The 27,462-nt window shown below is 38.7% G+C and overlaps 1 protein-coding gene across 2 annotated transcripts in view; it reads left to right on the top strand.

Moving 5' to 3' along the window:
- The window catches only part of LOC121318796 (transducin-like enhancer protein 4), an 86,151-nt gene that overhangs the window by 28,746 nt on the left and 29,943 nt on the right, over window positions 1–27,462 (top strand). The window contains exons 7-11 of one of the 2 annotated variants that reach the window (XM_041255871.1): window positions 4,828–5,029; window positions 7,954–7,970; window positions 26,210–26,329; window positions 26,555–26,608; window positions 26,823–26,975. In XM_041255871.1, coding sequence (XP_041111805.1) covers window positions 4,828–5,029; window positions 7,954–7,970; window positions 26,210–26,329; window positions 26,555–26,608; window positions 26,823–26,975 — 546 coding nt within the window. Of the gene's footprint in view, window positions 1–4,824; window positions 5,030–7,953; window positions 7,971–26,209; window positions 26,330–26,554; window positions 26,609–26,822; window positions 26,976–27,462 lie in introns of both variants that reach the window. The other variant, XM_041255862.1, reaches the window with a different exon arrangement.

Here is a 27,462-nt window from a genome sequence, read left to right as displayed (position 1 = left end):
AGGCGGTGTTCGCAGCAGTGTGTGTAAACTTATCTTTGTTAGATGTTGAAAGGAAACTCTGAAGGTTACAGATTCTATAGCAATAGTCTTGCTGCATCAGTATTTTAGTTGTGAAGTGATTACCCTGTATTTTATAAACATGTTTCCAGTCTACAACAGTGCCTACTCCAGTACAGGTATTTTGTCACAGCACGCAAAGTGGCTTATTTTTTTTAGCTTAGGTTTTTTTTTTTTTTTTGATAGACTGCAGACACTTTGCTGTGGTCACCCTGGGTGTGGTTAAGAAACATATAAATGCTTGCTAGTGTGTGCAATGGTCTGTTGGTTTATTTATTTATTTATTTTTGTGGGTTTTTTTTTTTTTTTAATGAAATCCAATGTATAATGTGTGTGCAAAAGAGTGCATTCAGAAACATTGATCTGGAAGGTTTTAGTTTTAAAAAACCTTGGCCCCCAAGGTTGTGATATCAATATTGCATCCTGGCAGTAATGGACAGCATGACACCCCTCAGTTTGACAGGATTTTCCCTTGAGAAATAGGCAGGGTGTGCATAAGTCATTATGATGGGACCTGTGTTATGTAATGGTCTACCCCTTCTCCAACTAGCCATCTATAGAGACTAATGCGTGTTTCACTTTCCCTTTTTAAATCATTTGGATACAGAATTTCTAGAGATATTGACAGGAACATCACGTTATTGTGTTTTTGTTTTGTTTCTGGACTTTGCGATACCTGCATGATGCCTGCATTAATAGCCCATCTACAAAGTACCGACAATAACAACCAACCATTTTGTTACAGACTTTCAACAAGTCTGACAAAAACAATTCTGGCTGTTACTTAATTAAACCTTTATTTAAAAAAAATATATATGCTTAACATAAAAAAAAAAAAAAAAAAAAAAAAAAAATAGTCCTACTACAGTAGCAGGCAGTTTACAGTGCCTCTGGGTTTCTGATCGCATCATCAATAACAGTTTTTGAAATCCATTGATGGAAATGTCTGGTCTACATTAAATGTTTTCAAGCAAATTGGCTTCACTAATGCCATTCTCATATCCACTTTGGTATCTGACACATTATTTCGTTTGTCCAGCGCTTTTTTAGTCTGTTCTGTGAACCAGTCTGCCAGAGGGAGGGATTGCTACTCGTACTGTATGCAACCCTTTGATTGGTGGAAGTATTATTGGCGATCCAATCAAAACAGCCAATAAAACCCAAATAAAGTATCCGGCCATTATACGCTATAGCCTAGATTGAGATGTACACGGAATAAAAAAACAAAACTATTTTATTTATTTATTTATTGATTTATTGATTTTTTTTAAAACCCTGAAGCTTCGAACGCCCCCTCCTCCAGGATACAGTCTGCACCCCCCCGGTTTGAGAACCACTGTTCTAGCCTATGCTGCACAATACTCATTTCTGTTTTGATGCAACAGAAGATACTGTCTTTTTTGTGTGTGTTCATCAATGTGTTTTTTTTATTTGATTTGTTGTTTTGTTACAATACCTGTGAGAGAACAGGCTCTCTCTGTGAAGATTAGAAGTGTTTCCCAGTCGGGTTTTGATGATGCAGTTTGGATATTGGCAGACAACTTTAGTGGCTGTAAGTGGGAAAGCAGAGGATTACTGTGACACATAATCTCTGGAAATGCTCCAGTGGAAAACTGGACTTGTTCCAGAGAAATGGGCTTTGTGTGTGTGCATTAAAAAGAGTGACAATTAGAGGTTAATTCATCTGTGGCTTTTTTTTTTATCCCACTTTACTTGTCAAAAGTTCTGTGCAGTGCACTGGAGATGGGGTAAAACCAGAGCATCCCATTAACACTTGCCCCAAATCCCTTTAAAAATAAATATAATATGCCATAGCACTTGCAGAAATCGGTGGTCATAGAACTGTTGGAATTGCCTGTCCTCATCGACTATTTATTTTATTTTATTTTTTAAACTAGCTGCTACTTTATTTACATATTATTTTGACACTTGCGATCCTGTTTGGAGGCGGGCCCAGTGAGCTTATGCCTGTTTAGCAATTCCAACCATCTGTGGGTTGGCTTGGTTGTGTGTTTTATTCCGTTGACAGCAATGCAAGAGCCACATACTATCCTAAATATGGCAACTGCACAAAACACGATGACCTGATTTATATTGGTACTGTACTTAAAAATAACAATGGAAACAAGTTAATAAATTTGCCGCCTTCAGGAACTGTATCAGTTAACGGGAGAGGCTCAGCAAAGTTGTTGATGAGTGGGGTAAAGAAAAAATGGCACATTTCATGACACAATGGTCTAAAAATAGGTATTGTATGATTTAAAATTTAATATGAAAGCAGAAAAAAATAGCAAATTTCACATTCAAACTTGATCATTTTTTTCTCTACAATTTATTATACAACATTACTAAATATTGAAATACTTACCTGAACACGAGTAAATGCTGAATTGCACAATACACTATTTTGTCTTTTATATCCTCCTCTATTTTTACCATCTGTGATTTTATTAAAAAAAAAAGAAATCTACCAGGTTCCTAAATTTGATGGCTACTATAGTGCATCAGTAAAGCAAACATTTGCTGTATTTATTTATTTTTAAGTGCTAAAAAATATGTAGGCCTATATTGACCCAATTTCAGAAATGGAAATGTTCACACGAACTATGTATTATATGGCAATGGGTAAATTTGACGGAAATCTGTGATAATTGTGGAAAAAAGTCAAAATCAGACCTACTTGGATAAATCATTGTGAACCATCTTTACTTTAAGTGTTACCGTTTTGTCTGTGGCTTTGTAATAGTTATTAGATCATGTGATGGTTCACACAGTTTTTGCTTAGCAGATACCTGAAAGTAGTGACGAAACCATGGGGACATTCAAAATCTACTCCATCTATTGTGCTGCTATTTATCTTTGCCAAAAGTGATTTGTATTCAAGGTTCATTTTCATTTATTCTGTGACCTGTGATTAGATTTTACATTGTGCCATGAGAGGTTTAAAGACTGGTCTGAACATGCTGTGCCATGTCGTTTTCTATTGCATTGCTTCAAGCTTATTTAGTACTAGCAGTTTAAAAGCGTGACCCCTCTCTGCCTGGAGAAATTATGACTTGGGAAGAGGTTCTTTGAGAACTGCAATAGCGTGAAGGGTGTTCTTCCTCATCCGTGATCTAATCTGCATAAACTTTCTTTTTTTATACCAAGGCTATTCTAGTGTGAAATAATCCTGTGCATAGTTCAGTGGGTCATTGGATGTGAACAAGAGAAACTAAAGTTTCAAGAAAAATTGCCCTTCCTGTCCTTTTTAAGGTGGTGTTTTACTTTTTGATGAAGATATGGCAGCTGGACTGTATCAAGGACAGGTTTTAATCCACCACCTTAAATAGGCATTACGAATTCATTGTTAAAACTTTACAGAGCAATATAAAATCTTTCATGACCTTCTGTGTTGGCTGGATGAAATTCAGGCTCGTCTTACAGTAACAGGGCTTTTAGCAGAATCTGCACTACTTGGACCCAGATTGAAAAAGCATGGAGATGAAGTGAGCCCCCTTTCCTCGCTTGATGGTGGTCGTTCCAGGACAGGCTCCAGGCACATTGAAGCTCTGCCCTCTTAGTGCCACACATTGTTAGTATCATTCGGCGTTGCTCTCATCTCTTCAGTGCGTAGTTTGGGTCATGAGGCATTGTGTGTGCATTAATCATTGGAACTGTCGTCGCATTTTATGCATCCTCGATTTTCAACTTAAAAAAAATAAAATAAATAGATTTAGGAGATAGATGCATGATCATGAAAAGATATATATCAATGTATAATATTTATTGTGCTCTTGATGTACTTTTAGGGATTTGTGATGTTGGAAAACCAGTATGTAAGGCACATATATCAACTAAACAGCATAGCATTTTCTTGTCCACCACAGCAACAGCAAACCATCTATCCCAAAATGGTTAGTACAGCACTGAGCTTGATGCAGCCTCAGCCGAGGTCAAGCACTCCATTTCTAGCTTCTCAAGGGCTTTCTCTGTGTTGCCACTGTACTGGTAAAACTGACTTTAAACTCTTGTCAGCACAGTTACTGGTGCATGCATCACAGCCCCACTCAAATAAACCTGTCAAAACACAGACTCTGCAGCTAGAGAAGAGTACAAGGGCAGGCCTCTAGCTTTTCATTCGAGCAGCACTAAACGTGCGCAGAGTGCCCAATTATTGCAGCATTATTGAGCAAGCCTACAGGAGGACCCAAGCCTCGCTACATTAGATTTTCTTTAGTAATTTGCTCAAGTGCCACTGAGGACACTTTAAAATAGTGTCTGCAACTAGCTTCCTTTTCTGGGTTATTAATTCAGGTTTTCTCTCTTTCAAGTGCTGACAATGTATTTTAACACTAACTTTCTCAAAATATAGGCTAGGTTCAGCTATGTCCCCCCCCCCCCCCAACAGTGTTGCTTTAAAGGGCATTTGTGTCATTGGTATTCATTTCTTTTTTTATATAATTCAGATTTTTATATTAAAAAAATATTTACCGATTTCACTCAAGTGCACCGTATTTTGTTTTACAAAACTAGTATAAAACAACTTGCTTAATTTAGTCATATTGTTTTTTTTTTTTTTTTTTTTAATCTTTGAGTCTATATTCCCAAATCCATTTCAGAATAAAAAAACCCCCAAAAAATTATATATATCGAGGCGTTTTAGAATTCCACCTCGAGTCAATAGCTTTGCGAATCTTGCCTAATGCGTTCCTGTTGCTTATTTTGTATTTTGACATCGACTTGTTTATGAGGAACAGATAGAAGATATCTGTCTCTTTTTCACAGCAGCAGCAGCTTCAGGCTCAGCATCTGTCACATGGGCATGGCCTTCCAGTTCCCCTCACGCCCCACCCCTCTGGTCTGCAGCCTCCGGCCATCCCTCCCATGGGCAGCAGTGCAGGTCTCCTGGCCCTGTCCAGCGTGCTCAGTGGACATCCTCAACTGCCAATCAAAGATGAGAAAAAACACCATGAGAATGATCACCAAAGAGGTAGGAAAATGCACACACTTTTCATTTTTACATTCATATTAATTGTTTTCTCTTTATACACATAAACCGCTTTTTTTGGTGCTGCCAAGAAATCAATCATAACAAATGTAAATTTAAAAACTACAAATATATTTCCAATTACAAATCTTGACACCAAGTTTCGGCCAAGCTGTTATCAAAAGACATCAACAGAATGGCGTTTGAACATCTGGAAGTTTTTAAAGGGTGAATACTTACGGTTGACCTTTTGTAGTGCTGGTGTTCAGAGCCAGAAGCTTTGCAGCTATGTACACAGTAGTAATGATCTCTTGAAATGCTGTGTGACAGTAGCTGCATCTGTAATTCAAGTTGTCATCTAATTTATCACTGTATGAATTGGCGATCAACCAGTCAACTAAGATAATGGACATAACAAAAGTGCAGTGCAGTGCAGCATTTTAACTGTATCAATGAAGTTACTTGATGAAGGGGTTTTATGTTTTGCAGCACAACATGAACGTATAGAAGAGCTTAGCACCTATCACACTGGCATACTCTTCCTCAGTGGTTTTCAAACTTTTTCTGCCCTGTACCCCTTTCAAAAAAATCTAGTCTACCGTGTACCCCCATCTCAGATAGGGTCATAATATACCTATGAAAACAGAAAACAATTGTATTTTCTAATTACTAGGCTTAAGTATTTACTAATGTTTACTTACATAAAAAAAAATTAATTAAATGCTTACCTACCAATGTGATGGATGTGCCTGTTTTTTATCACAGTTTTCAGTAAAACTACACCCTGATTAGTAAACAATGCAGCCCCTAGACAAGGTTATGTTATTCTGTATTTTAAAATGAACGAATAGGACTTCAAGTTACAAAAAAATTGAAGTGGGTCATTAAAAAAGAAAATGAATAAATAAACAAGACTTGATTTGCTGGCTCAGAAGGCACAGGGAAGGAGGAGGGGCTAGAGTTCAGCCAATTATGGAAAACTGCCGTTAAACTAATTTAAAATAAAATGAAAACTAAAAATGCTAAAATTATTTCAATATCCAGACCATTAAGTGGCAAAACAAGTCCAAAATCAGGTTATGCTTTTGAAAACAAAACTAGGGTTCTAAATTTAATATGAAATCAGAAAGCAATTCTCAACAAGTCGTGCATTTCTTTCAACAAATGCAGAAGTGTAGAGAGAAAACATACGGGGCATTTTGCATAAAAACTATTTAAAATTTACAAATACAGGCATCTTTTTAAAAAATCTGGTAGCATGCAGAACTATGAATATTGAATAACACATTAAATGTGTGTGTGTGTGTGTGTGTGTGTGTGTTGTTTTTCAAAAATTATTTATCTTGAATGTTATGGTTTAACACTTAAAATGCTGTCTGTGTCTTGTGCAGTATTGAATCCAGCCAGAATAAGCACATTGTTTTGAAGTGAATATTTCCAAAAACTAAATTTAGATTAAAGTAGAAAGGTGACATTTATATCTTGCAGTCAAAAATGACTTTTAGCAAAATGCTTACATGTTAGTGTTTAGTTCAGTTGCCTGTTCATGTTAATAAGCTACCAGACAGCTTGTTGATGGGCACTTGCTGTAGGATTTGAACTCACTCAATAGGTCTGGAGTAGGGTGCTGTGGTTTTATTTGAAAGGAGATTCAACATTGTTAATTGCAAAGTCGCAAAGTACTACAATGTGGTAAGTAAATAAATAAATAAATACAAATCTGTTGTCCGCCATTACAGGATTTATCTCGCGTACCCCCTGAGGAGCGCTCGAGTACTTCCAGGGGTACGCATCTCCCAGTTTGAAAACCGCTGCTCTACCTGAGTCGGAACCTAGCCGGGTCAGGACCTGGTGTCAAGCGGGTCGACTACATGATTTTACACTGTTTTTGATAAAGCAGGGTTGACTTGGATTGCAAACGCAAGTAAACAATACGGGTGTCAATGCCTCCTGAAGCAGCTTGGTACTGACACTTCTATGCAAACTTCTCTGGATTGAACCATCAGCCCAAATGTTGATAACAGCAGTTGTTTCTTCATCCCTTCTGCAATCTGGCTCATGGTGTGTCTCAAGCAACAAAAAAATATGGCTAAATGTAATACACAGAAATGTTTCTTGCAGAAGTGAAACCTTCATGCAGGTGTCTGTTTGTTAAATTTCGTCGGTCGTAATGTATTTTGTCTCGCTCAACCCGGGTCAAAGCATGTCAATCCACATCCCAAGGTGGGTTGCTGGGACACGGGTTAATCTGAGTATGACTCGGGTATGTGGTTTCACATTACGCAAGATTGTGATCCAGGTAGCCAGAACCCAGGTCTGGACCCCGGTAGAAGTACCAGTGTGAAAGGGGCTTTAGAAGTGTCAGGTTAACTCCAAATGAATAAATGACACTGACTTACCATACCAATTCCACAGAACCAAACATACTCTATCTGTTGCATGTACTGCAGTCCCTGCAAAAACAGTTTTTCTTATCACTATCACTGGGTAGACCGTATACCATGTTGATTGAACAGAACATTCTCAGCCACCCCATGTTTGAGTGAAATGAAATGCCATTATGCCACATGGGGTTTACATCTTGTACATTTGTCTTTGGTTAGAGTACTTTTTTTTTTTAGTAGAGAACAATCGCAATACCTCACTGAAGTCTTCTTACCACTGTTTACATTTTTTACATGTACGTGTGGGTATTTCTTTTTTTTTTATTTATTTATTTTTTTAAATGGCCTAATTTTCTATTTACAGCAACGGCGGGGGATGCATGTTACTAACAATTCAAAAAATATCAGCCCAATAAAATAAAATGGTGAATTGTTAACATTGTTTTTCATAACAATGTCTTTTTCATTGTTTTTCCTCCCCCCATGCTTCTTTACTGAAACCTTCAACTAATGCCTTACTGATGTGGTCTGTTCCAACAACAGATAGAGACTCTGTAAAGGTAAGAAGTCTTTATGCTATGCTAGTTTGTGTTTGTATATACTCAAAACAATGTTTGTTGCCTAGTAAAACAACACATAGGTGTTATGAATCGTCAGAAGTAAACACACAACAGGGCACATACAGTATTTGTATTGTTAAACTAAGGTATTTATACCACCATGGTTTGGTGGGTTGTCATAAACCTCTGTGCTAACTGGTGACCCCCATTACTCAGGTGACTGATCCTTTTATAATCTACAGCTGTCTTCTGGTCAAAATTCTACTATACAAAGAGGGCTGTACTCAAGTGTGCTATTTTTTTGCTACTGTAATAACAATAAAAACAACGGTTTCTTTGTCTTTTAAAAACTAAATGAAGCATTTTATATGTGGGTTGAATCTGTTTTCCTCAGTTTTTTTTATTGTATTATTACCAAGAAATACTGAAGTTGGTAACCCCAGTTGTGGCAATATTCAATTAGCTGACTTTATAAACTACTGATTTGGCATTGAAATATGATAATTTACATGTTTTATTATTATACTGCCTATTTAAGTTGTAGACTTTTTAAAAAGGTGTACAAAAAAGTCCTAGTGCATTATTCTTGTTTCCAGTTGTGGTGTGATCAATGTTGCTGATTGTGTCATTTTAATGAGTTACAATATCCTCATAACAATCGTGTGGTGTGTTTTTTTTTTTTTTTTTTGGTGGTTACGTATTAGTCTCCAGCTAAGAGAACACCCCTCGGGAAGCAAGGAAATTGTTCCTATAGCCGAAGTGTTCTCCAAGATGGAGTTACTTATAGTAAAGTAACAAACAAATTAACTTTAATAAAACTAAAGCAAAACAACACAGTCAAAGCTTAAAACACTATGTACTATGAAATTAGCTGCCGGGTGTGTTTCGAGACAGATGCAAAAATAATGGGCTTTACTTGGGGTTAACTTAGCGTCAATAAACAAACTGTAAAACTAAATTAACACAGCATCCGTACACACATTACAAAATGCAGCACCAATATACAAGACATGCACATTGTTTAACAGAATGGTGAAGCAACTCTCCAGAAGAGGAAACACCAAAATTGTTTGGCGACTTGTCTGATTTCAGGTTTTTTTCAAGAGCTCGAACAATTTCCAACTTTGTGCAGCAAGAGATGCATTTTGCGGTTTTTGTTTACATGCCATTTTGTAGCAATAAAGTGCACTCGTGTAAATCAGAATACAAAACAATTCAATTATATGACCACGGTTCTGGAAAGATTTAATAAGACACTCTCGCAGTGACAAGTTGCTTTACTATATCCGTTGTGAACTAATCACTATCGGTGCCAAGAAGGTGTTCATTTAAGCAAGAGCATTTACAATGTGAAAAGCCCTAATAGGGTGTTCCCTTAGGCAAAGTGTTCTCTTAGGAGGTGTTCCTGTATGCAGAGACTTTAGTATATTTATCCAAGTGCCTGAAATTTCAAATTTCATCTAACTTTCTAGACAGTTTGAGGTCAAATTTGACTTTAGAGATTTGCAGTAAATTGGCTTTGCATTATTTTATAATCTAGAATTAAGTCTGTAAATCATGACACTTCTTTACTCTGCTGATTTTTAAAAACGTGAGGGTAATTCCTTTTAGCACTAAGAGCTTGCTGCCAACCTATCAAGGTATAATAGTTTGGCAATTTACTACTTCTCCATGCTGCCCAGAACCTCAGTTGTTGCTTGTTCTATTGATCTGTTGCCCCTTTTAGTTGCTCTGTGTAAAAAGACGCTTTATATGATGTCTGTTTGCTGGGCGCCTTGCAGGGTTGTTCAGCAAGCATGAGTGTGCATTTCTTTATTTCTTTATTAGGGTAATGCTACTTAACGTTTAACAAGTAATGAACACGACGTTGTTCTCTTGTGGCATTTAATCTCCCCCACCACCACCACCTTTTTCTCCTTAACTAATGTGCAAAGAGGCAGAACTGTCTCCTAAATACAAAGTGATTTCTGGCAGTCTGTCAGGAAGTACATATTTAAATTAGTGATCCCTGAACTTTTTTCTGTCTGTCCTTCCAAAGTAATTCTTCCTCTGAATCACAACCAAGGAAAAAAAAAAATAAATACTATTTAAAGACATATTGTTGCATTTAGTCTTTTATGAGTAGTGTTTTTATTTTATTTTATAGGCAGCAGAAATATTTGATTAGCCCAACCTTGATCTACAGTAGGTTCAATTGTGGGCAATATTTCTGTTGCTTTGAAGAGGTCATCTTGTGGGTTGTTAAATGGAGGAGTGTTTAATGGTTTAAATCTAAAACTGTTTAGACTTGCTCTTCAAGTAATCTCATAAAAAGCACACAGGTTTAACCCTTTGCTGCCTAATTAGAATGCCCAAATTTGGACATGCACATGAACATGTTGTGTTTTATTGCTTGTTGTTTGTTAACCATAAATCAGAATTTAAAACCCGATATATTAATAGAAAGGTCTGAAGTAGCTGTTTCCATTGATGTAATTTGTTAACTAGTGGAGTATAAAAAAAATAATTACTATAAACCAAAGTAGTCATGGCAGGCCCCGGAAGGCACAAAAGGACACCATTTTTCTTTTCAAGACTGACCTGATCGGAGAGCCTTGTTCAGATACGTTCATTGTTGCTTCAATCTGTATATATTTCACATTTGTTTTTTCACATTTGTGTGTTTACACAAAATCTAAGTGATATTTAAACTTATTGCTGTAATAGTTTTTACTAATTACACGTATTGTGTGCACTACAGTCTGTTGCTTCTTGCGTCCCATTGTGGCCTTATGCCCGCCATGAAGCCAGCAGCTCGAGTCACTCCTTCCCAGGGATCCAGCAACATAAGTTGTCTGTCTTGTGCTCTCCCCCAAGGCTGCATAGCTCTGGCTGGAGCTTATTTTATTTCTTGTTTTTGCTTTTTAGCACCATACAAGCCATTTATATTATTTGTTTAATTGCTGTATTTTGTTGAAAGAGTTTTCTCTGTGTGTGTTTTCACCACCTCCCAACAGATAGTACACGTAGGCCTGTCTGCAGTGTGGTGCTCAGCACACATGCAGCAAGAGCAGCTGCTGGGCTCAGCAGCACAGGACCAAGAGAAACGGCTATCCTTGCAGCTCTGCGTCCTTTACTCCTACTTAGCACTTTTCCCCGTCACCGTCTTTTAGTGAGATGGCTGCATCCTCACTTCATGGCTCTGTGCCAAGTGAGAGTGGACGACGCACCCGGGAAAATAGCCCAGGCCTGAAACTGTAGAAGGATATACTGTCCATCGCCTCTTCAAAGGAGGTGGGTGAACAGGAGCTGTCGTTCCTGTCTGAGGATGTGGTGTCTGACCTCCCGTCCCCTGCGGGAGGTCAGACACCACAATTAAGCTGCGGTTAAGCTGTCCCTGTCTGCAGAGCTTATGCCGCTAATTAAGAGGGCCACTGCAATCTTGCATGTGCCAGGGCCTACAGCAGGAGAAACAAGGCAGTCGATTTTTGACGACAAGCCTACCACCTCTCCCATATCCTCCTAGTTGACACAGATTTTCTTTTTGAATTCTAGTCTTACTGGGACCGTCCAGCAACAGTTCCTGCTTTTTCCCAGTTGATGGACACCTTATATAGAGTGCATGATGTGGAGAAGCTGGGCCTGGCCTATTTTCCACTGGTTGAGGCTTCTATTGTCGTCCAGGAGTCAAATTTAGCACTCCTATCTAAGGACGCTGTCTAACCTAACAAGCAGTGCTGGGTCTTTTGAGGTGATCCTCTAAAGGAGAGCCTATTCTCACAGTGCATTCACTGCATAAGACTGGCATAACCGGCTGCACCCCCTGCCAGAGGTGATGTTTGGAACCGGTCCGTGACTCCTTGCAATCGAGGCTTTAATAGGTTTCACTGCCCTGCTCAGACAGAAGCCGCAGGCCAAGCTACAGGCTAAGCAGCCTTAGGAATTTGCTGCCACAGGCCCAGGGTCCACCAGGGAAGCCATCTGGACTGTTAGCTTTGGTGCACCACAGACATCTAGGTGCTTACTACTATTCAGATTGGCTATTCACTGCAGTTCAAGCACGTTCCCCCTCCATTTTCAGGGCTTGACTGTAACATTAGACACGCACACACATGTCGATGCTGTGGTGTCTCAAGAGGTAGCAGCTCTGCTGCAAAAACAGGCTATTCGCAGGATGTGCCCCCTCCAGTTGGAGGAAGGGTTCTACTCCAGGTACTTGCACATGCCCAAGCGGGATGGTGGCCTCAGGCCGTTCCTCAACCTCAGTCAAGTAAATCTGTATCTAAGCTGAAGGAGGTTCAAAATGTTGATAATCAATCAGGCCAGGTGACTAGTTCACCGCTGTGGACCTCAAAGACTCCTATTTCCACATTTCCATAAAGCCAGTGCACAGGAAGTACATGTGGTTTGCCTTTCAGGGAGCTGTGTACAAGCCTTGCCATTTGGCCTCTCTCCAGCTCCCCATGCCTTCTCGAAGTGCATGGAAGCTATCTTGGCCCCATTGAGACTCAAAGGCATCGGAGTGCTCAATTTTCTGGACAATTGACTAATTTGTACTCAGTCTTCAGCAGAGGCTCGCACAGAACTGGTCATCACCCCCCCAGTTGGGCGTTATGGTGAATCATGCGAAGAGGCAGCTTTCGCTTTCCCAGACAGCCTCCTATCTAGAGGTGTGCTTGGACTCCGGGTCCATGCTAGCCACACTGTCAAATGGCAGAATGTGCAGAATAGTTTCCTGTTTGGAACTCTTTCATCTCAACAGAGCATTCACAGTAGTGATGTTCCAGAAACTTCTGAGCTTGATGGCAGCAGCTTCTCAGACCCTTCCACTGGATCACCTGCGCATGCACCCTCTGCAGACCTGTTTCAATAGCAGGATTTTTCAGCCCACATTGAACTGCAACCACATATTGAACTTGTCCCACCACTATCTGAAGACACTCTCTTGGCAGACACAGCCAGCCAATCTACGCCTAGGCGTAGCGCTGGGCAGTGTAATCCGGAAGGGAGTTCGTGTGGAATGGCCCTAGTGAGCAAGATGTGTGGGAAACCCCCCTTTGGCAGGGTCTTCACATCAGTGTGTACCTGGCCTATGTAGAATTTTTTGCAGGAGGCTGCAGGGAGACATGTGCTTGTCCGTCCAGATGACAACAGTGGTAGCTTGCATCAACCACAAAGGCGGCCTCAGGTCGACCAGTCAACCATCGTCCATCACAATCTTTTGCTGTGGATGCACGAGAACCTCTTCTCGCTGCAGGCAGTGCATCTGCATGGGTGACAAACTGAGTGGTGGACGAGGACGTGCCTGACAAGCGCTGAATAAATGGACCGCTAAGGGTTAAAGTTGCTCGCTTTCACCTCGGTAAAGCAGGTGAGTGAGATGCAGGCATACTCCATTGCGAAAGCCTACTTAATTTCTACAGAGGCCAGGTCAAAGGTCACTCTCCGTACCAATCCTGCCTTGCTGAAGACTATCTTGGCATTCCATGTCAACCAGTCTGTGGAATTGGAGGCTTTCTATCTGCCTCCTTTCCAGTCTGACAGAGTGACAGACAATTATTTGACATGCTGATTTTGTATATATATATATATATATATATATATATATATATATATATATATATAATGTACATTTATGCCGGATGCGCACAGAGAAATAGGACACAGTTTGTCAGACAGTCTTTCGTTACACGGCTGGTGTGAAAGTCTGCATCATACAGTATTCTAAAAAAAGAATTATGTTGGCGTGAAAGGACCTTTTAACTAAGATTTATACTGCTAAAGTAACATCTAAACTTCAAGCAGTCAAAAGAAATAGTCTTTATATTATTGGTTTTGGTGTACTATTTAAAAGCTCTGTGTGTGTTGATGTAGCCAAACCTACATTGTTTCGTGGCCTTTCCGTGACCTTTGCGTGGATTCTTCCACAACTCGTCCGTGAAATGTACTAGAAATGACTGTGCCAAAATCATATCCTTAATTATAAATATGCTTTTAGTCCCACATTGGCAGTATTCTGTGGTGAAATCTCTAAACACTGAGCTTGGACCGATTTATTCAAGGTACACGATGTTTTATATTTAGAATCCCTGCTCTAGAATTTATAGTTGGGCTTTTCCAGAGGTTAGAGGTTTGTAAGTACTGGAAATTAAATGCAAGTGAATGCATGCCGTTGCCAAATGATGAATGAACAGTTTCTGTATTCAACTCATTATTTACATTAACTGGCTGAGTAAATGTGTAGATGTTGCAAATAAAGGCAGCGGTGAGGAAGGGTGGCAAATAATCACACGTCGCTGTTTCATTAAAGGGCTGTGTTCCAGTAGGTGAGCTGTAGCAATTTGTTAGATAATAATTGATCTCTGCCTCTGGCAAATGAATGCACAGAACCTAACAGGTACCTTTTAATTCTCAAAAATGGATTATAATTGTTTGTGGAACAAATGAATAAATATCTTGGGGGCATGACAAATGCTCAGGTGGTGTACGTGGATAGATTAGTGATGTAATTGGATATGACATCGTTATTTGTTATAGTCTAATCCAGCAACTGTCCACTGAAGTAAAACAAATATGAATTCACAAAGCACAGTTTGTTGCATTAGCCTAGCTGTTTATTTCATTAGTGCTTTGTTAAAAAAAAAAAGACCTTCTCATTTTATTAACCATCCTCCAAAAAGCTAAATGTGTGGTGAAAAAAGCATGTGATTGGTGAGTCTAAGAAAATAGTAAATGTCTGCATGTATACATCCTGGTACTATTCACCATTTGTATGCTATATTTAGGGCTTCTGATTTTAAAAAAAAAAAAAAAAAAAAAAAAAAACATAATCCCCCCCCATTCAAAACATAATATAACATAATGTGTGTATAGCCAATAAATACTAGAAAAACTGCAGAAAAACACTGAATGGTTTTCAATTCACACTGACTTCACCCCTTTACCGTTTTTTTTTTTTTTTTTTTTTTTTTAAAACTACTACAAAAACCGAAAACAAGCTACGTTTCCCAGTACTGAGTGGCAGCAAATTTATACATTTTTATTGGAGACTCTGCTTGTGAGATTTAAAACAAGATTACAATTAGAAGGCTTGTTTGCAGGATTTAAAGCTGTATTACAGTTAGATAGAATAAAACAGAATTTCAAATTGTGGCGGAAGGTAAAAAAAAAATGCCAGAAGAATGTGCCTGTGACCATAAGGATTTCATTGTGGAAGACCGCAAAGGAAAGAAGGTACAATTTTGAAGTGTGCAAATACAGTAGAGTTACTATACATAAATTAACCGAAAACAGTAATTTCATAGAGTATATAAAAAACTGTTTACGTAAAACTCAAATAGCTAAAAATGAACACCAAAAAAAAATTAAATTAATAAAAACAGAAGCCCTAACTATTACATAGGTAGACCTTACATTGTATGTTTGGATAATCCTTTCACACAGCTTTTTGACAAGTTTTGATTCATTGTACTGTTGACTAGTGAAGTGGTTATCACTACTCTGGTAGTTCACTGCAATGTGGTTGCTTTTATATTTTTCTTGCACACATTGAGACTGTGATTTATGTCTAGAGAGCTTGGGTTTGTTGCAGAATTTGAAACTTGGCCTTTTGTCTAGCTATGTGCAGTACAGCTTAAGAGTTTCCCTGGAAATACATCTAAAGGTATGGGCAGAGGCTGAGTGAATGCCAGAATCTTACTGTGGTGCTATACTTATTTTTTATTTATTTATTTTTTAAGCTGCATGGAATATTTGCTTATACTCCCATATATGATCATGATAAATAGCCTATGCGCATTCTGTTTTTATCCCAGCAATACCCCCTGTAACATGCCTGTCTCTCACAAGGTAGGCAGTGTGAAAATGGGAGCCTTACCTGCAGCTGAAAATCAGAATTATGGCAAAGTTTAGACACAAGCATTAGGCCTGTTGCATTTAATTTATATAAACAATAGGCTGAAACTTAAAAAAAAAATAGAGAAATGTTTTGGCTAGTGCCTTCAGTACACAGATTTAAACATGTAAGTTTTACCTTCTGTTTAAATAATGGACATGGTACCTCATGCCTAGAGCAAAGCTACCAGAGCAGAACATTCTGTAGGACTAGGAGCTGTAGCCCTTTAATTACTTGGACTACCAAGTCCACCCACTTTGGGCAGCTGTAATTCAAACTGACACTCAGGTAGGATTTAACAACTGAGTACATCAGCTGGCCCTGTATTTACATATGGTACTTTGTAATGAACAATTCCTTGCAAATTTGTTACCAACTTGATACTGGATTTATGCAGATAACAGTTTAATGGTTGGAGCTAAAAGTCTAATGGCAAGGAGATAGTGGGTTTGAATCCCACCTTGGCCACTTAGTGTGTGATTGTTGGCAGGTTTTCTGATTCTCATGCCTCCCTGCTTTAAATATTATGAGCAAGAAAGACCTTGCATGATGTGCAGTGTTCCATCTCAGCAGCCCACGGTAAAACATTTATAAGAAAAGAAAAAAGAAAAAAAATATTGGAATAGTGAATATCCAATACAGGGTAACCTCTGGTTTAGATAAAACCTCACTCAGTTATAATGTACTCATTTTGTGCAATTAGTATTTTTACACCTCTGTACTCCCTGGAGTATTGGATGTATGCATTTCAAATACTCGCACACAGCTACAACAAAAAAAAAAAAAAAACTGTTTAATTGACAGCTCTGGGAATGGGATCAAATATGATATTTTTAATGCAGTGGGCTTAAAAGTTGATTTGCTCAGTTGATAGACACTTGGCCTTTAAAAAAGCAAAACAAAATCAGAAACACTATACTATCCAATAATGTAAAAGAGTGGGGGGAAAAATAGGTCTCCATGGCAACAAAGCCGCTTTCTCTGTGGTCTCCTAAGAAGTGCCCTAGAAGCAGATGTCTGAATTGAGGAGTTGTTTCTGACCCCCTTAACATAAACAAATAACTTCTAGGCAGCTGTTGAAAATAATATAAAAATCCTATTAAGGGGCCCTGGCTTGCTGTCATGCATGGAGCACATTGCCACAAAGGGGCAAGGGGCAGTCTGAATAAGCTTATTCTTGTTCAGGGTTAAAATAGTGCTTTTTCCCAGGAAATAACGATCTCTGTATGTATCGCTTTCCCGGCAAGGGTTTCTTTTGTGGGCTGTTTTTTCTTTTTCTTTTTTTGTTTTCTTCTTCTTGATCTTTCACACTTTCTCTGAGTCAACACTAATCCACCAGACCAGTCTGGTCCTGTTAGATCCTGCTCGTAAGGGCTTGTGACTGGAATAAAAAGGGTCAATGTTTGTGTCATACAGGTCTATACAGCTTGTGCCTAGTGATAAGCACTGGTCTGGCTATATATTGTGCAAAAAAGTTGATTGTTTAGGTGACTTATTAATTGAAATTGTTTGTATACTAAATGTCAATTAATATTAAGGTCTATACGAATTACACGTTAAATTATAAAATACTGAAAATTACTGGTGCAGCATAAAAATAACTGCTGCTGTGCACTTTGTGTGTGTCTTTGTGCATGATGCATGCATTCATAAATATAAAGTGAGCAGTAAATATATACATAGACAGTTTCTTCTGGATGAGGTCCTCTGGAAATCTATTGATTTTTCAATCATGGTGTCAGTTTTGAGATCTTACCAAAATATAGGGGGAAAAGCAATTTTAATAATAGAGTCTAATACATTGCACTTATTCTTTTAGACACAACTAGTGGGTAAGCATTAATGTAAGTGGTGGGTAATAAAATGTATGTAACTTTTTTGTGTTCCACGCTCGCAGGAATCCCACTTAAGGGGAAAAGCTAGCAAGAGCAGAGTTTTCATAGCTCTTTGAAATGCAAGATATTGGTTGTACTGAGGCTTGGTTTTTATCCTCTGTAATTACGAATGTAAGCACAAAAGCAGTGTGCCTTCTACCATCCAGAGATTTGTATTTGAAATTAATCTATTTTGAGTAAGCCTGCTCCTGTTACACACAATGCAAATTCCCTTTTAATAACTAATTTAGCATCCAGTCTTCATAACAACTAGTTCAGCAAGATTAAGCCTTTAATTGCTGAAAGGTGATTCTGCCATATCCATAGTATTCACAAAACTACCCCTTCCTTTTTTACCAGTGCTAATCCTGCTAGAATCGACCAATAACTTCTGGATACCGTAACCCCAAAATTCAGCTTGGAGCAAGACGCTACGATTTGGATTTTAAAATGAATCCACTTTACTAATGCTAACTGAATAGAGACCAGGCAAACACAATACAATCCCTACCTCCCTACACACCACCACTGCAATCACTTCTCATTTATTTTCTGTTATTTTTGTGTGAAACTGATTTGCTCTTTGTTCTGAGGAATTGCATGGCAGTGCTGCTTGATAAAGCTCTGTGGGTTAAATGTGGATAAATGCAGAACAAGGCTTCTGAAACCCTCGCTATTATCAAGCAGCATTTCTTGGACTATAGTCTCTAAGATGCACTTCATAAAGCCAATAAAACTCTCACTGGTGGTCTCTGGTTGCCCTAGCAACAGACCACAGGGCATGGCGTATGTGCAATGCATGAACATCTGTGAATTTAATCTTTCTATTTTATTCTTTTTTTCTTTGCACTGATTGGGCCACTCTGGCTTCTGTCTGACATTGCATGAGGAGGGATAAGCTGGAGAGTTCCCCTGGGCCCTGCCCTAAGTGGTTGGCGGAATGGAAAAGTGAAGTGAGATTTATCTAGGCAGCGCTTTCAGTGGTTGAGGGATTTAGCCTGACAGCACTCTCGGTGGGATGTTATTAGCTTACTTTCTGCTACAGCAGGGAAATTAATAGAACATTTTCAAGTAAATGTAGGCATTAGTGAAGGTTTTATTTTTTATGTCTGGCAAAAAAAGGAAAGAAAATAACTGATGAATTTATAAATTTCAGTGATGAATTTATAATTTTTGCCCCCCCCAACTGTCTCTGTCCAGCATTTCTATTAGCATCCAGCTGTTAAGACTATGTTTGAAAAACTGCATTTTTCTGTGGAGCCACCACTTTGTTTCTTGTCTCTTCATGTTTGTTGCCATTGTTTATTGTATTTGTTGGTAAGCTCTGAGGTATGCCACCTCTGGCTGCTGGGAAGCCTGTCTACAAATCAATCTGCCATTGCAACTATTGTAGGCTCTATGTGGCATGCCCCAAAGATGGCTTCTGACAGCTGTTTGCACTTCTGCAGCTATAAACATCTGCTGTGGGTTACTTGTGTTGCAGCGGTTTCTAGAGAGGAAATAGACAACAAATAAAAACCTGCTGTTTTTTAAATACAAAGCGGCCTCTTCAGTAATTCATACAACCTGTGTATCCTTTTTATCTATGCACTAAATGTGTACTAAAGGGTTTTTTTTTATTTATTTTTTTTTTTAATGTGAGGGCATCAGGAAAGGGCTGTATGTATGCCAAAGCAGAAGTTCCAGAAGAAGGTAGATGATGAATGAGGTAGTTTGGCACAGTGCTTCATGAGAGCTAACCTGACAGTGCAAGGGCAGATTGGGATACATTAAAGAAGAAATGGCAGGACAAGCAAAGTTTCAGTCTGCATCAAACGACACCTCAGCCATACTTATAAAGTAGCTGTAGAATGCGAGCTGGTCGCCACCATGATGTGTGAATGTTAAGGAGTATGTGACAGCTGATGAACAAACTGAAAGCTCAGACAACAGGCGTTAGTGCTGAATCCCCATGCCACTGAGCTGCAAGCAACAGTAACCTTTGACAGTAGCTGTCTGACTCGCTACTGGATCTGTAGCAGTCTTGTCAGGTAGCTATGGTATGGCTACAAAATATTTGTTCTAATAGGTGGTCTGACTTGGGGCTAGTTTTTAAGAAGTGTATTTGAATATATTTTATTTATGTGTGTATTTATTTGCGATTATAGATTACCTACAAACACAATGTAAATGTGTAATGTACAGCAGGTATTAGTACTCTCCTAGTCTCCTAGTACCTACTCCTAGTAATGTCCTAGTCTTCTGACAGGAGGGTAGGATAAATTCACTCCTGCTGTGTCAAACTGAAAGTATAAAGTCTTGGGAAAACCAAACATTACAGCAAAATAATAAATAGACTTCATTGTGCTAGGTATTTTAATATTTTGTATGTAATTTGTGACAATTCCTTTCCTAGTGTTGCACTGCCTCCTTCTTAGCAACACCTACTGGTAGCATGTGATTAACCAGTATAGAATTTTGCAAGTTTTCAAAGTCCCCTTCACTATACTACAGGTATGCACCATACACAGGACATTTGAGCTGGAACATCACTGCATTCAGCACCAAATTTTAAATCCTCCCTCTCATTCTCAAATTCACGGTGTTAGATTGCAGAGGGTTGACACATAAACACAGGGAATTGCCACCCTGCCAACTTTTTTACAGTTCATTATTAATCCATTGTATCCCCCCCCCCCCCCCCCCCCCAGTACAGAGTCATTCACTTACCCCTACCCCCTGTCTTCTCTATACCTTTCACATCTTTCATATTGGTGATAGGTCTGCATTAACCTCTAGCAGCCACCCAGCGCAGCCTTGTAAATAGGAACATTTAAGAATGGCTGCCAGTGTATGGTTCACAAGCAGTCAACCCTAAAACCAACACACACTCCCTCTGTGCTTCAGTTATCCTTCGAATTTGTTGAAACAATAGCATTTCCTGCTCCAGAGGATTTACAGTGACAGTATTGACCCACGCAGCTATTGGGTTTCACTGCCTTTGTTGACTGTGCTGTCAGTGATAACCAGTCTGAACATGGATTGAGCAGCTGGGTGGATAATTGTGGGGGATTTAGCTTTGGTGCTATTAGACCCGCTGTTTGTACTGCTTGTTTGCTCTTCCTTTTGTCGGTTTGTTGACAAAGGCATTAGATACAAATGGGAACAAACAAAAGATAGAGATAACAGCAGTGCTTGACAAAAATAGTGATTTCTATTGAGGGGAAAGGAGGACACACAAATAGGTACTTGTGGAGCCCTAGCTTGTTTGAAATCAGGTAATTAGTTATAGGTAATAAGTAATTTTTTTCACTTCCTCTTTGTTTTATTGTCTGGTACTTCTCCATCACCAGTTTCTGTGCTTGGCTGGCTATAGCAGTAAAAAATAAACGCCACCTTTTTGTTGAAAATAATATCTGTTTAGTACATCTGACCTTTGAGAGCTGTCTTTGCCTAGTGGTCAAAATCAAAAATCTAAATTACTGTTGGGGCTGTTGAAATTAATCTTTTTGATTGCAACCTGTAAGTGTCAAAAACCAGAGTAGTGCAATATTGTCATGGTGTGTAATGGATGGTGTTAATGGCAGTGGCTAACTCGTACAATTTTAAAGAGACAGTTGTCAAGAGAATTAGAAATTGTATAAATGAATGCACCACGCCCCCCCCCCCCCCCCCCCCCTTTTTCCAGAAAAATATTCGATCCCCATTTTGTTCTTTGTGAGGGTGATCATAATGAAGTCAACAAGTTGCCCTACTCTGGTCATCAAACATTTCACATTTCTGTGACTGGGTGGTGTGGTTATGGTTGGGCCTATGTCCTCCAGGCTGTACTTGCCAGCAGCCTTTTATGGCAGTGGTCCTTGGATGTTAAGAATAAATGAGATTCCTGTTCTTCCCTTGGGGTGTTCAGGCTGAGTGAAGCCTAGTAATTGTTTTCAGTTGCTGTCAGGAAGAGAAAGGTAGGTTGCAGATACCACAAGAAAAATGTTCTCGCGGTGCTCGTGACCTACATTTGAAAGAGGAAATGGCGGACATGTGATTGGAACACAGTGTGTGTGCGGAGCGTTTTCCGCTGTGTGGCTTTGTCTTCGTTAACCCCTGGGGAAATGGCTCCTGGCTCCTAGAGCTAACCATTTTGTAGCCTGTAGCTACTTGAGTAATATCTAGACTGCTCCTGCAGTTTGACTTCTTTTCACCGTCATTCTATCAGTGGGTTGCTTTGCAACTGTAACCTGTTTCATTGCGTTACTGTTAAAAGTTGATTAATGAGCTTTCAGTTGAATCTCTATGGAGGATGTTTCTATCAGAATTTGGTCAAATTTAAATATGCACAGCTAAGTTTATATAGAAAGCCAGAAGTTAGAATGATAGTGTCTAAAGTTGACCCCTTTTGGACAATTGTTAATGATGACTGGTCCACTGCAACCATTGATTCATAAGTACTGGCTAGAACAAACCTTTTTAGCTTACACTTCTCATTTTGTGATGTGACAAATTAGTTTGTTTGACAAGTAATGTGGACTGATGTTTGGGTTTGCTGAATATATTGTTAAAATCATCATGTCAGTATGGCAGAATATCTATATCTATATCTATATATATATATCTCCAATATCTGCAGTCACCTATGGGCAGCGCAGTGGTTGGCACTGCTGCCTCACACCTCCAGGGTCCTGGGTTCGATTCTGGCCTCAGGGGTCTGTGCGTGGAGTTCGCATGTTCTCCCTGTATTCACGTGGGTTTTCTCACAGTCCAAAGACATGCTGGCTAGGTGGATTGGACTCTCTAAATTACCCCTTAGTTGCCCTGCGATTTAACTGTAAGCTTGTAAACTGGATTTCTTTTGAAATTTAGAGTAATTTTAGTATTTCCCATTTGGAATATGTATATTACATTCTTTGGCTTTGGCAGATATCCAGAAACGCAGTAGTCAAGCAGCACCTGAGTCTGTCATTATGTAATTAAATTAATTTAGATTCATGTTAATGAAGGATTTACATGAGGGTTTAATTTATGAGCTTATTACTTTGTTGAAGGTTAATGAGTACATATTGTAAGTGATTTGAATGTACTAATTTTGGTTTAGCTAGATGGAACACCAGCAAATTTGCTTCAAAACAGCTTATTGTTTTTGCTTCACAAGGTTTGTTAAATTTATGCTAATTGTATTGTTTTACATGTGGCTGTCTTGCATCATCGTAAAACCTTTGTTGCATATCTGTCAGTGTTTTTCTGGTGACATATTTATTTATTAATTTATTTATTGTATTTTCCTTCACCAACACTCAAACATTGGATTAATATATTCCATATTTGTACTGATGTCACCTGTATATTCAGCAGAAGCTTTCAGGCTCGAGTGTCTACAGTTGGGCTATTAAAATGATCAAGATCTCTTTAGAGGATTTTGGTTAAATGCCAGGATGTCCTGTTTTAAATATCAAAATGATGTTAATAGGTCTGCTACTGTTTAGATTAATTGAATGGACCCCAGTATGTATATTTATGTGTGTTTTTATAAAAGTATGTACTTACTGTAAACTGACCGCAAGATGCGGGATCCAACATAGAGCCCTGGGAAATAAACCTGCAGTGTTCACTAAAACAAATCCCTTTGCTGTACAGTTTTTATATTTAAATTTTTGGATTGCAGTTTTCAGTCTCCCCTCTGTGCTTGCATTGGAATGTGTATGCAGAATGTTTTCAATTGCTTAAGCATTGTGTTGAACATGTTTATATGATTGCATTCCTATATTAGGCAGCGGTGGTAAATTCACACTGCAGAGTAAACTATGTAATGTTAGGTCCCTGTCTGACCTTCAAAGTTATGGAACTGTATTGGAGGAATAACCAAAAAAGAAAAGAAAAAACTATTTACCCAGAGGAAGACAATTATGATGTTTTTCAGTTATGATGTCTTTGTGTGTGTGTGTGTGTTTAGCAGTTTCTATATAGATTACAGCAGCAGTTCAGTAATTGCAGGTATTCTTTTTTTTTTTTACTTTAATACAGAGGAAAACATTATTGCTTCTTTATGCTGGGTTGGTATAGTGCAATTAGGAATTAACAGAAAAGGGTCTTTTCAGGGTCTTTGTTTTTTTTGAACGTCCACAAAGCAGAGGGGGCTTTACAGATGGGAAAGTACTGTTCAGTATTACTGCAGTTAGTAAACTCTGAGTACGTACATCTTTTGCAGTATAAGTGAAGGGTACTAAAAATAGTTGGTTAGTAAAGGAAATTGAATACCACCATTCCACCAAAAAACAAATCCTACAGTATGGAATATAAATGAAAGTTACTGTATATTGTCATGGATCAGTTCTAGTTGCTAGTCTTTTTTCAGTGTTACAAATGTTTAGAATGTAGAGGCACTTGGAGGGTTTCCTTACCTGAAAGTTGGCAGTGCTGGAGGCAATATCTGTTGGTGTATGGCCCAATTAAGCATCTGCTTTTACTGTAATTAACATCTTTATCAAGCTTATAGAAAAAATGAGCGGTCTAGCTTTTTTGCCAGCTAAATCAGTTTCCTAGGTGCTGAATCTGAGTCTCATGCCATGGCAAGAGCAGTGCCAGAGAGTCCCAGGTCGGCAAGGGAGGACAGGAGAATAGAGTGGTCAAATGTAACAAAGGCAGCAGAGAGGTCATGGAGAAGTAGGACAGAGGAGAGGGAGGTGGCACAGCAGAGTAGAGATTTTGTGACGGAGAGAAGAGCAGTTTCAGTGGAATGTTACGGGCGAAAACCAGATTGGAGGGGGTCGAGCAGAGAATGTGTTGATAGGAAAGCAGAGAGCTGGCAGTGAACTGCTCACTCAAGGGTATTAGAGAGGAGTGGGAGGAGGGAGACGGGATGGTAGTTCAGGAGGGATGAGGTGTCCAAGGAGGTATTTTTTTAGGATGGGGGTGATGCAGGCTTGTTTGAAGGCAACAGACAGAGAGCAGAGAGGTGTTGAGGAGAGAGAGGCCATGTCTGGAAGAGGTGAGTGGTGAGGGGGGTCCAGAGCACACATGGTGTGTTTATGACTGTGGAGCACTGAGCACAGTCCGAGAGGGGGAGCAGGAGAAGGAGGGTAGAATAGTAGGGGTATGCTGAGGGTGGTGGGGAGGGAGTGAGCATACCATGGTTTTCTCGTCCGGTTCCTCAAAATACTTCCACACGTGGCTTCGCTGCATTCCTTTGTTTAGAGATGACATTTTATTAAAAAACATATGTAACAAACATCAGAAAAAATACTTACTGACTTTCTTGCTCCATGTGGACTGGCTACCATACCACGCTCACTACGGCATGAACACAGAGTGAACCAATGAAGCATCAGATCGACTGAGAATAAAAACCGCCCTTAGTGTCAATCTTCTGTTGCACCAATTAGAAAAGCTACTTGGAGGCAATTGCCAAACCCCTTCCTTTTTATAATATCCACCCTTACTGTGGCACTAGAGCAGTCGGATATGGATTTATCATTTAGGATGATAAATTACTAAAATTAATACATTAAAAAATATGTGTTTGGTGAAATTTGTCAAGCCTACAGGTTGAAAAATAGATGACTTATTGCACAGGAACGTTTTGTAGTTTCTTGTGGATGATTTTGAAACATTGTGATGAGTTAGGTATTTTTAGTTTACTTGCATTATGTTCGTGACCTTGTAGTACATTTCAATTGTAAATAGTTTTGAACAGTTATCATTTTCAAAGGAATTTGAAGTTGTTTTTATTTTGTTACGTGTTACACTGCCTGCCACATGTTTTGAGTAAGCAGTGATTGATATAATGGAGTATTGCTGAAAGCACTTTTGAAAACAGATGTTTAATCTGAATTATGAAATACTGTAGCTAAATGTATTCATTCACAATCAGCTATATAGTTTGGAGATGTTCCATGCAGTATCAGAGGGACACAACAAGGGGTTGAATATTATATATACTTCTGTGAACATAAATTAAACATTTTCGTATGCGTCATGTTGATGTTTTTGCTATAATAAAATGCCATGATCTTGTCAGTTATGACGTGTCTGTGGAATGATTTCCAAAGCAAATGATTATCTACTTAGTTGTGTTTGAACTTCATACCTTTTTCTTTTTCTATTGCTACATATTCTAACCTTTATTTTTTAGGAAATGTAATCAGACCCAGAAAAATTGAATGATTGTCTGTTAACTTCCCTAGACAAAGGGGAAGAGTCCTTTTAATAGACACAATAAGATCATTGCCTAATATTAAAAGTGTATATCCATGTCCTAATGTGTTCACTATTTAAACACCACTGTCATCACGCTTTAGTTTTAGTCTATAACATAACACACAAGTCTTTGTTAACATTGGGTGTCCAGTTCATGCATGTGTATATTTGAGTATATTTATAGTGTTTTATAATGCAGGTTTAAACCTTCTTTTTTTTTTTTTAATTCATTGTGGTTGTTGCGAAAATGTGCATATAAAGGGAACAGTCTGAAAAATATCAGGTTTCTTGGAGCAAAGCCTAATTTTTAAAGACATTTTCCTTTTCAGAGTTCGTCTGTGTCACCATCGGCTAGTTTCAGAGCAGGAGAGAAACACAGGAACTCGACGGATTACTCCTTGGACAGCAAGAAACAGAAGACTGATGACAAAGATTTGGCAACCCGCTATGTAAGTGTCATGGTAGATGAATTTTGTTTTTAGGGGGATGAGAACCAGACACGATTCCCTATGATCTATGTCGTGTATTTTACATATTTTTATTTATTTATTTATTTTTCATTCTTGGTGTAGTAATCAAAATGACAGTACTTGCTAAGAGGCAGAGAAGCAAGTTTGTGTGTTTCTTTCGAGAGTTGATAGACTGTTTGACCCATCTTTTTGTTTGTCTCTCAGGATAGCGATGGAGAGAAGAGTGATGACAACTTGGTGGTTGATGTTTCTAATGAGGTAGGTGCCCAGTCATCATTGGATCAGAACTCTGTACTTTACCCGTTTTCTAAAGCTTTCACAGAATATAGAGTAAACACAGCTGCATCCAAGGGTTTGCCATGAAAAAGATGTCTTGATGCTAGTGAAATACTGTGTAGCCGGACATGTGAAGTAGTTCCTCATTTTGGTTAAATAAATAAAAATAAATACATCAATTTCATGATATTTTCAGGACCCAGTTTCTCCTCGAGGAAGCCCAGCACATTCCCCAAGAGAGAATGGCCTGGATAAGCCACGCTTGATCAAGAAGGATGCTCCAATCAGCCCAGCCTCTCTAGCTTCCTCCAGCAGCACCCCATCGTCAAAGTCAAAAGAGCTTAACCTTGTGAGTATAGGCACAGATAGGTCTTCTTATCTTAAAATCATGTAACATTGAATTCATAACAATTCAAAAACCTGGGCTTCAGTCTTGTATCAAAGCATTCCATCCATCTGTTTTCAGGGTTTTTAATTATAAGGGCTATTTGTACAAAATAAGGACTGTTTTTTCAGGAAGTGTTATGAATAGTTCAAATGAAAACTATAATATTGTTCAATAAACCACAGTAAACAAATCAATGTAATTGAATTATATTTACATGGGTAAAGCATTGTTGACTAAATTTAGAAATGTTCTAAGTGACATAATCAACTCGTTTAAACCAATCTGCAGTTTGATCCAACAAGACTTGAAATAGCAGATTATTTCACAGATAAATGTTTCATATACACTACTGGTCAAAAGTTTTAAAACACCCCCATTTTTCCAGTTTTTATTGAAATTTAAGCAGTTCAAGTCCAGTGAATAACCTGAAATGGTACAAAGGTAAGCG

Source organism: Polyodon spathula, chromosome 1 (assembly GCF_017654505.1).
Source record: "Polyodon spathula isolate WHYD16114869_AA chromosome 1, ASM1765450v1, whole genome shotgun sequence".
Classification (NCBI taxonomy): Eukaryota; Metazoa; Chordata; class Actinopteri; order Acipenseriformes; family Polyodontidae; genus Polyodon; species Polyodon spathula.
Note: the sequence above shows the minus strand (reverse complement) of the source record. Positions and strands in the feature narration are given on the sequence as shown.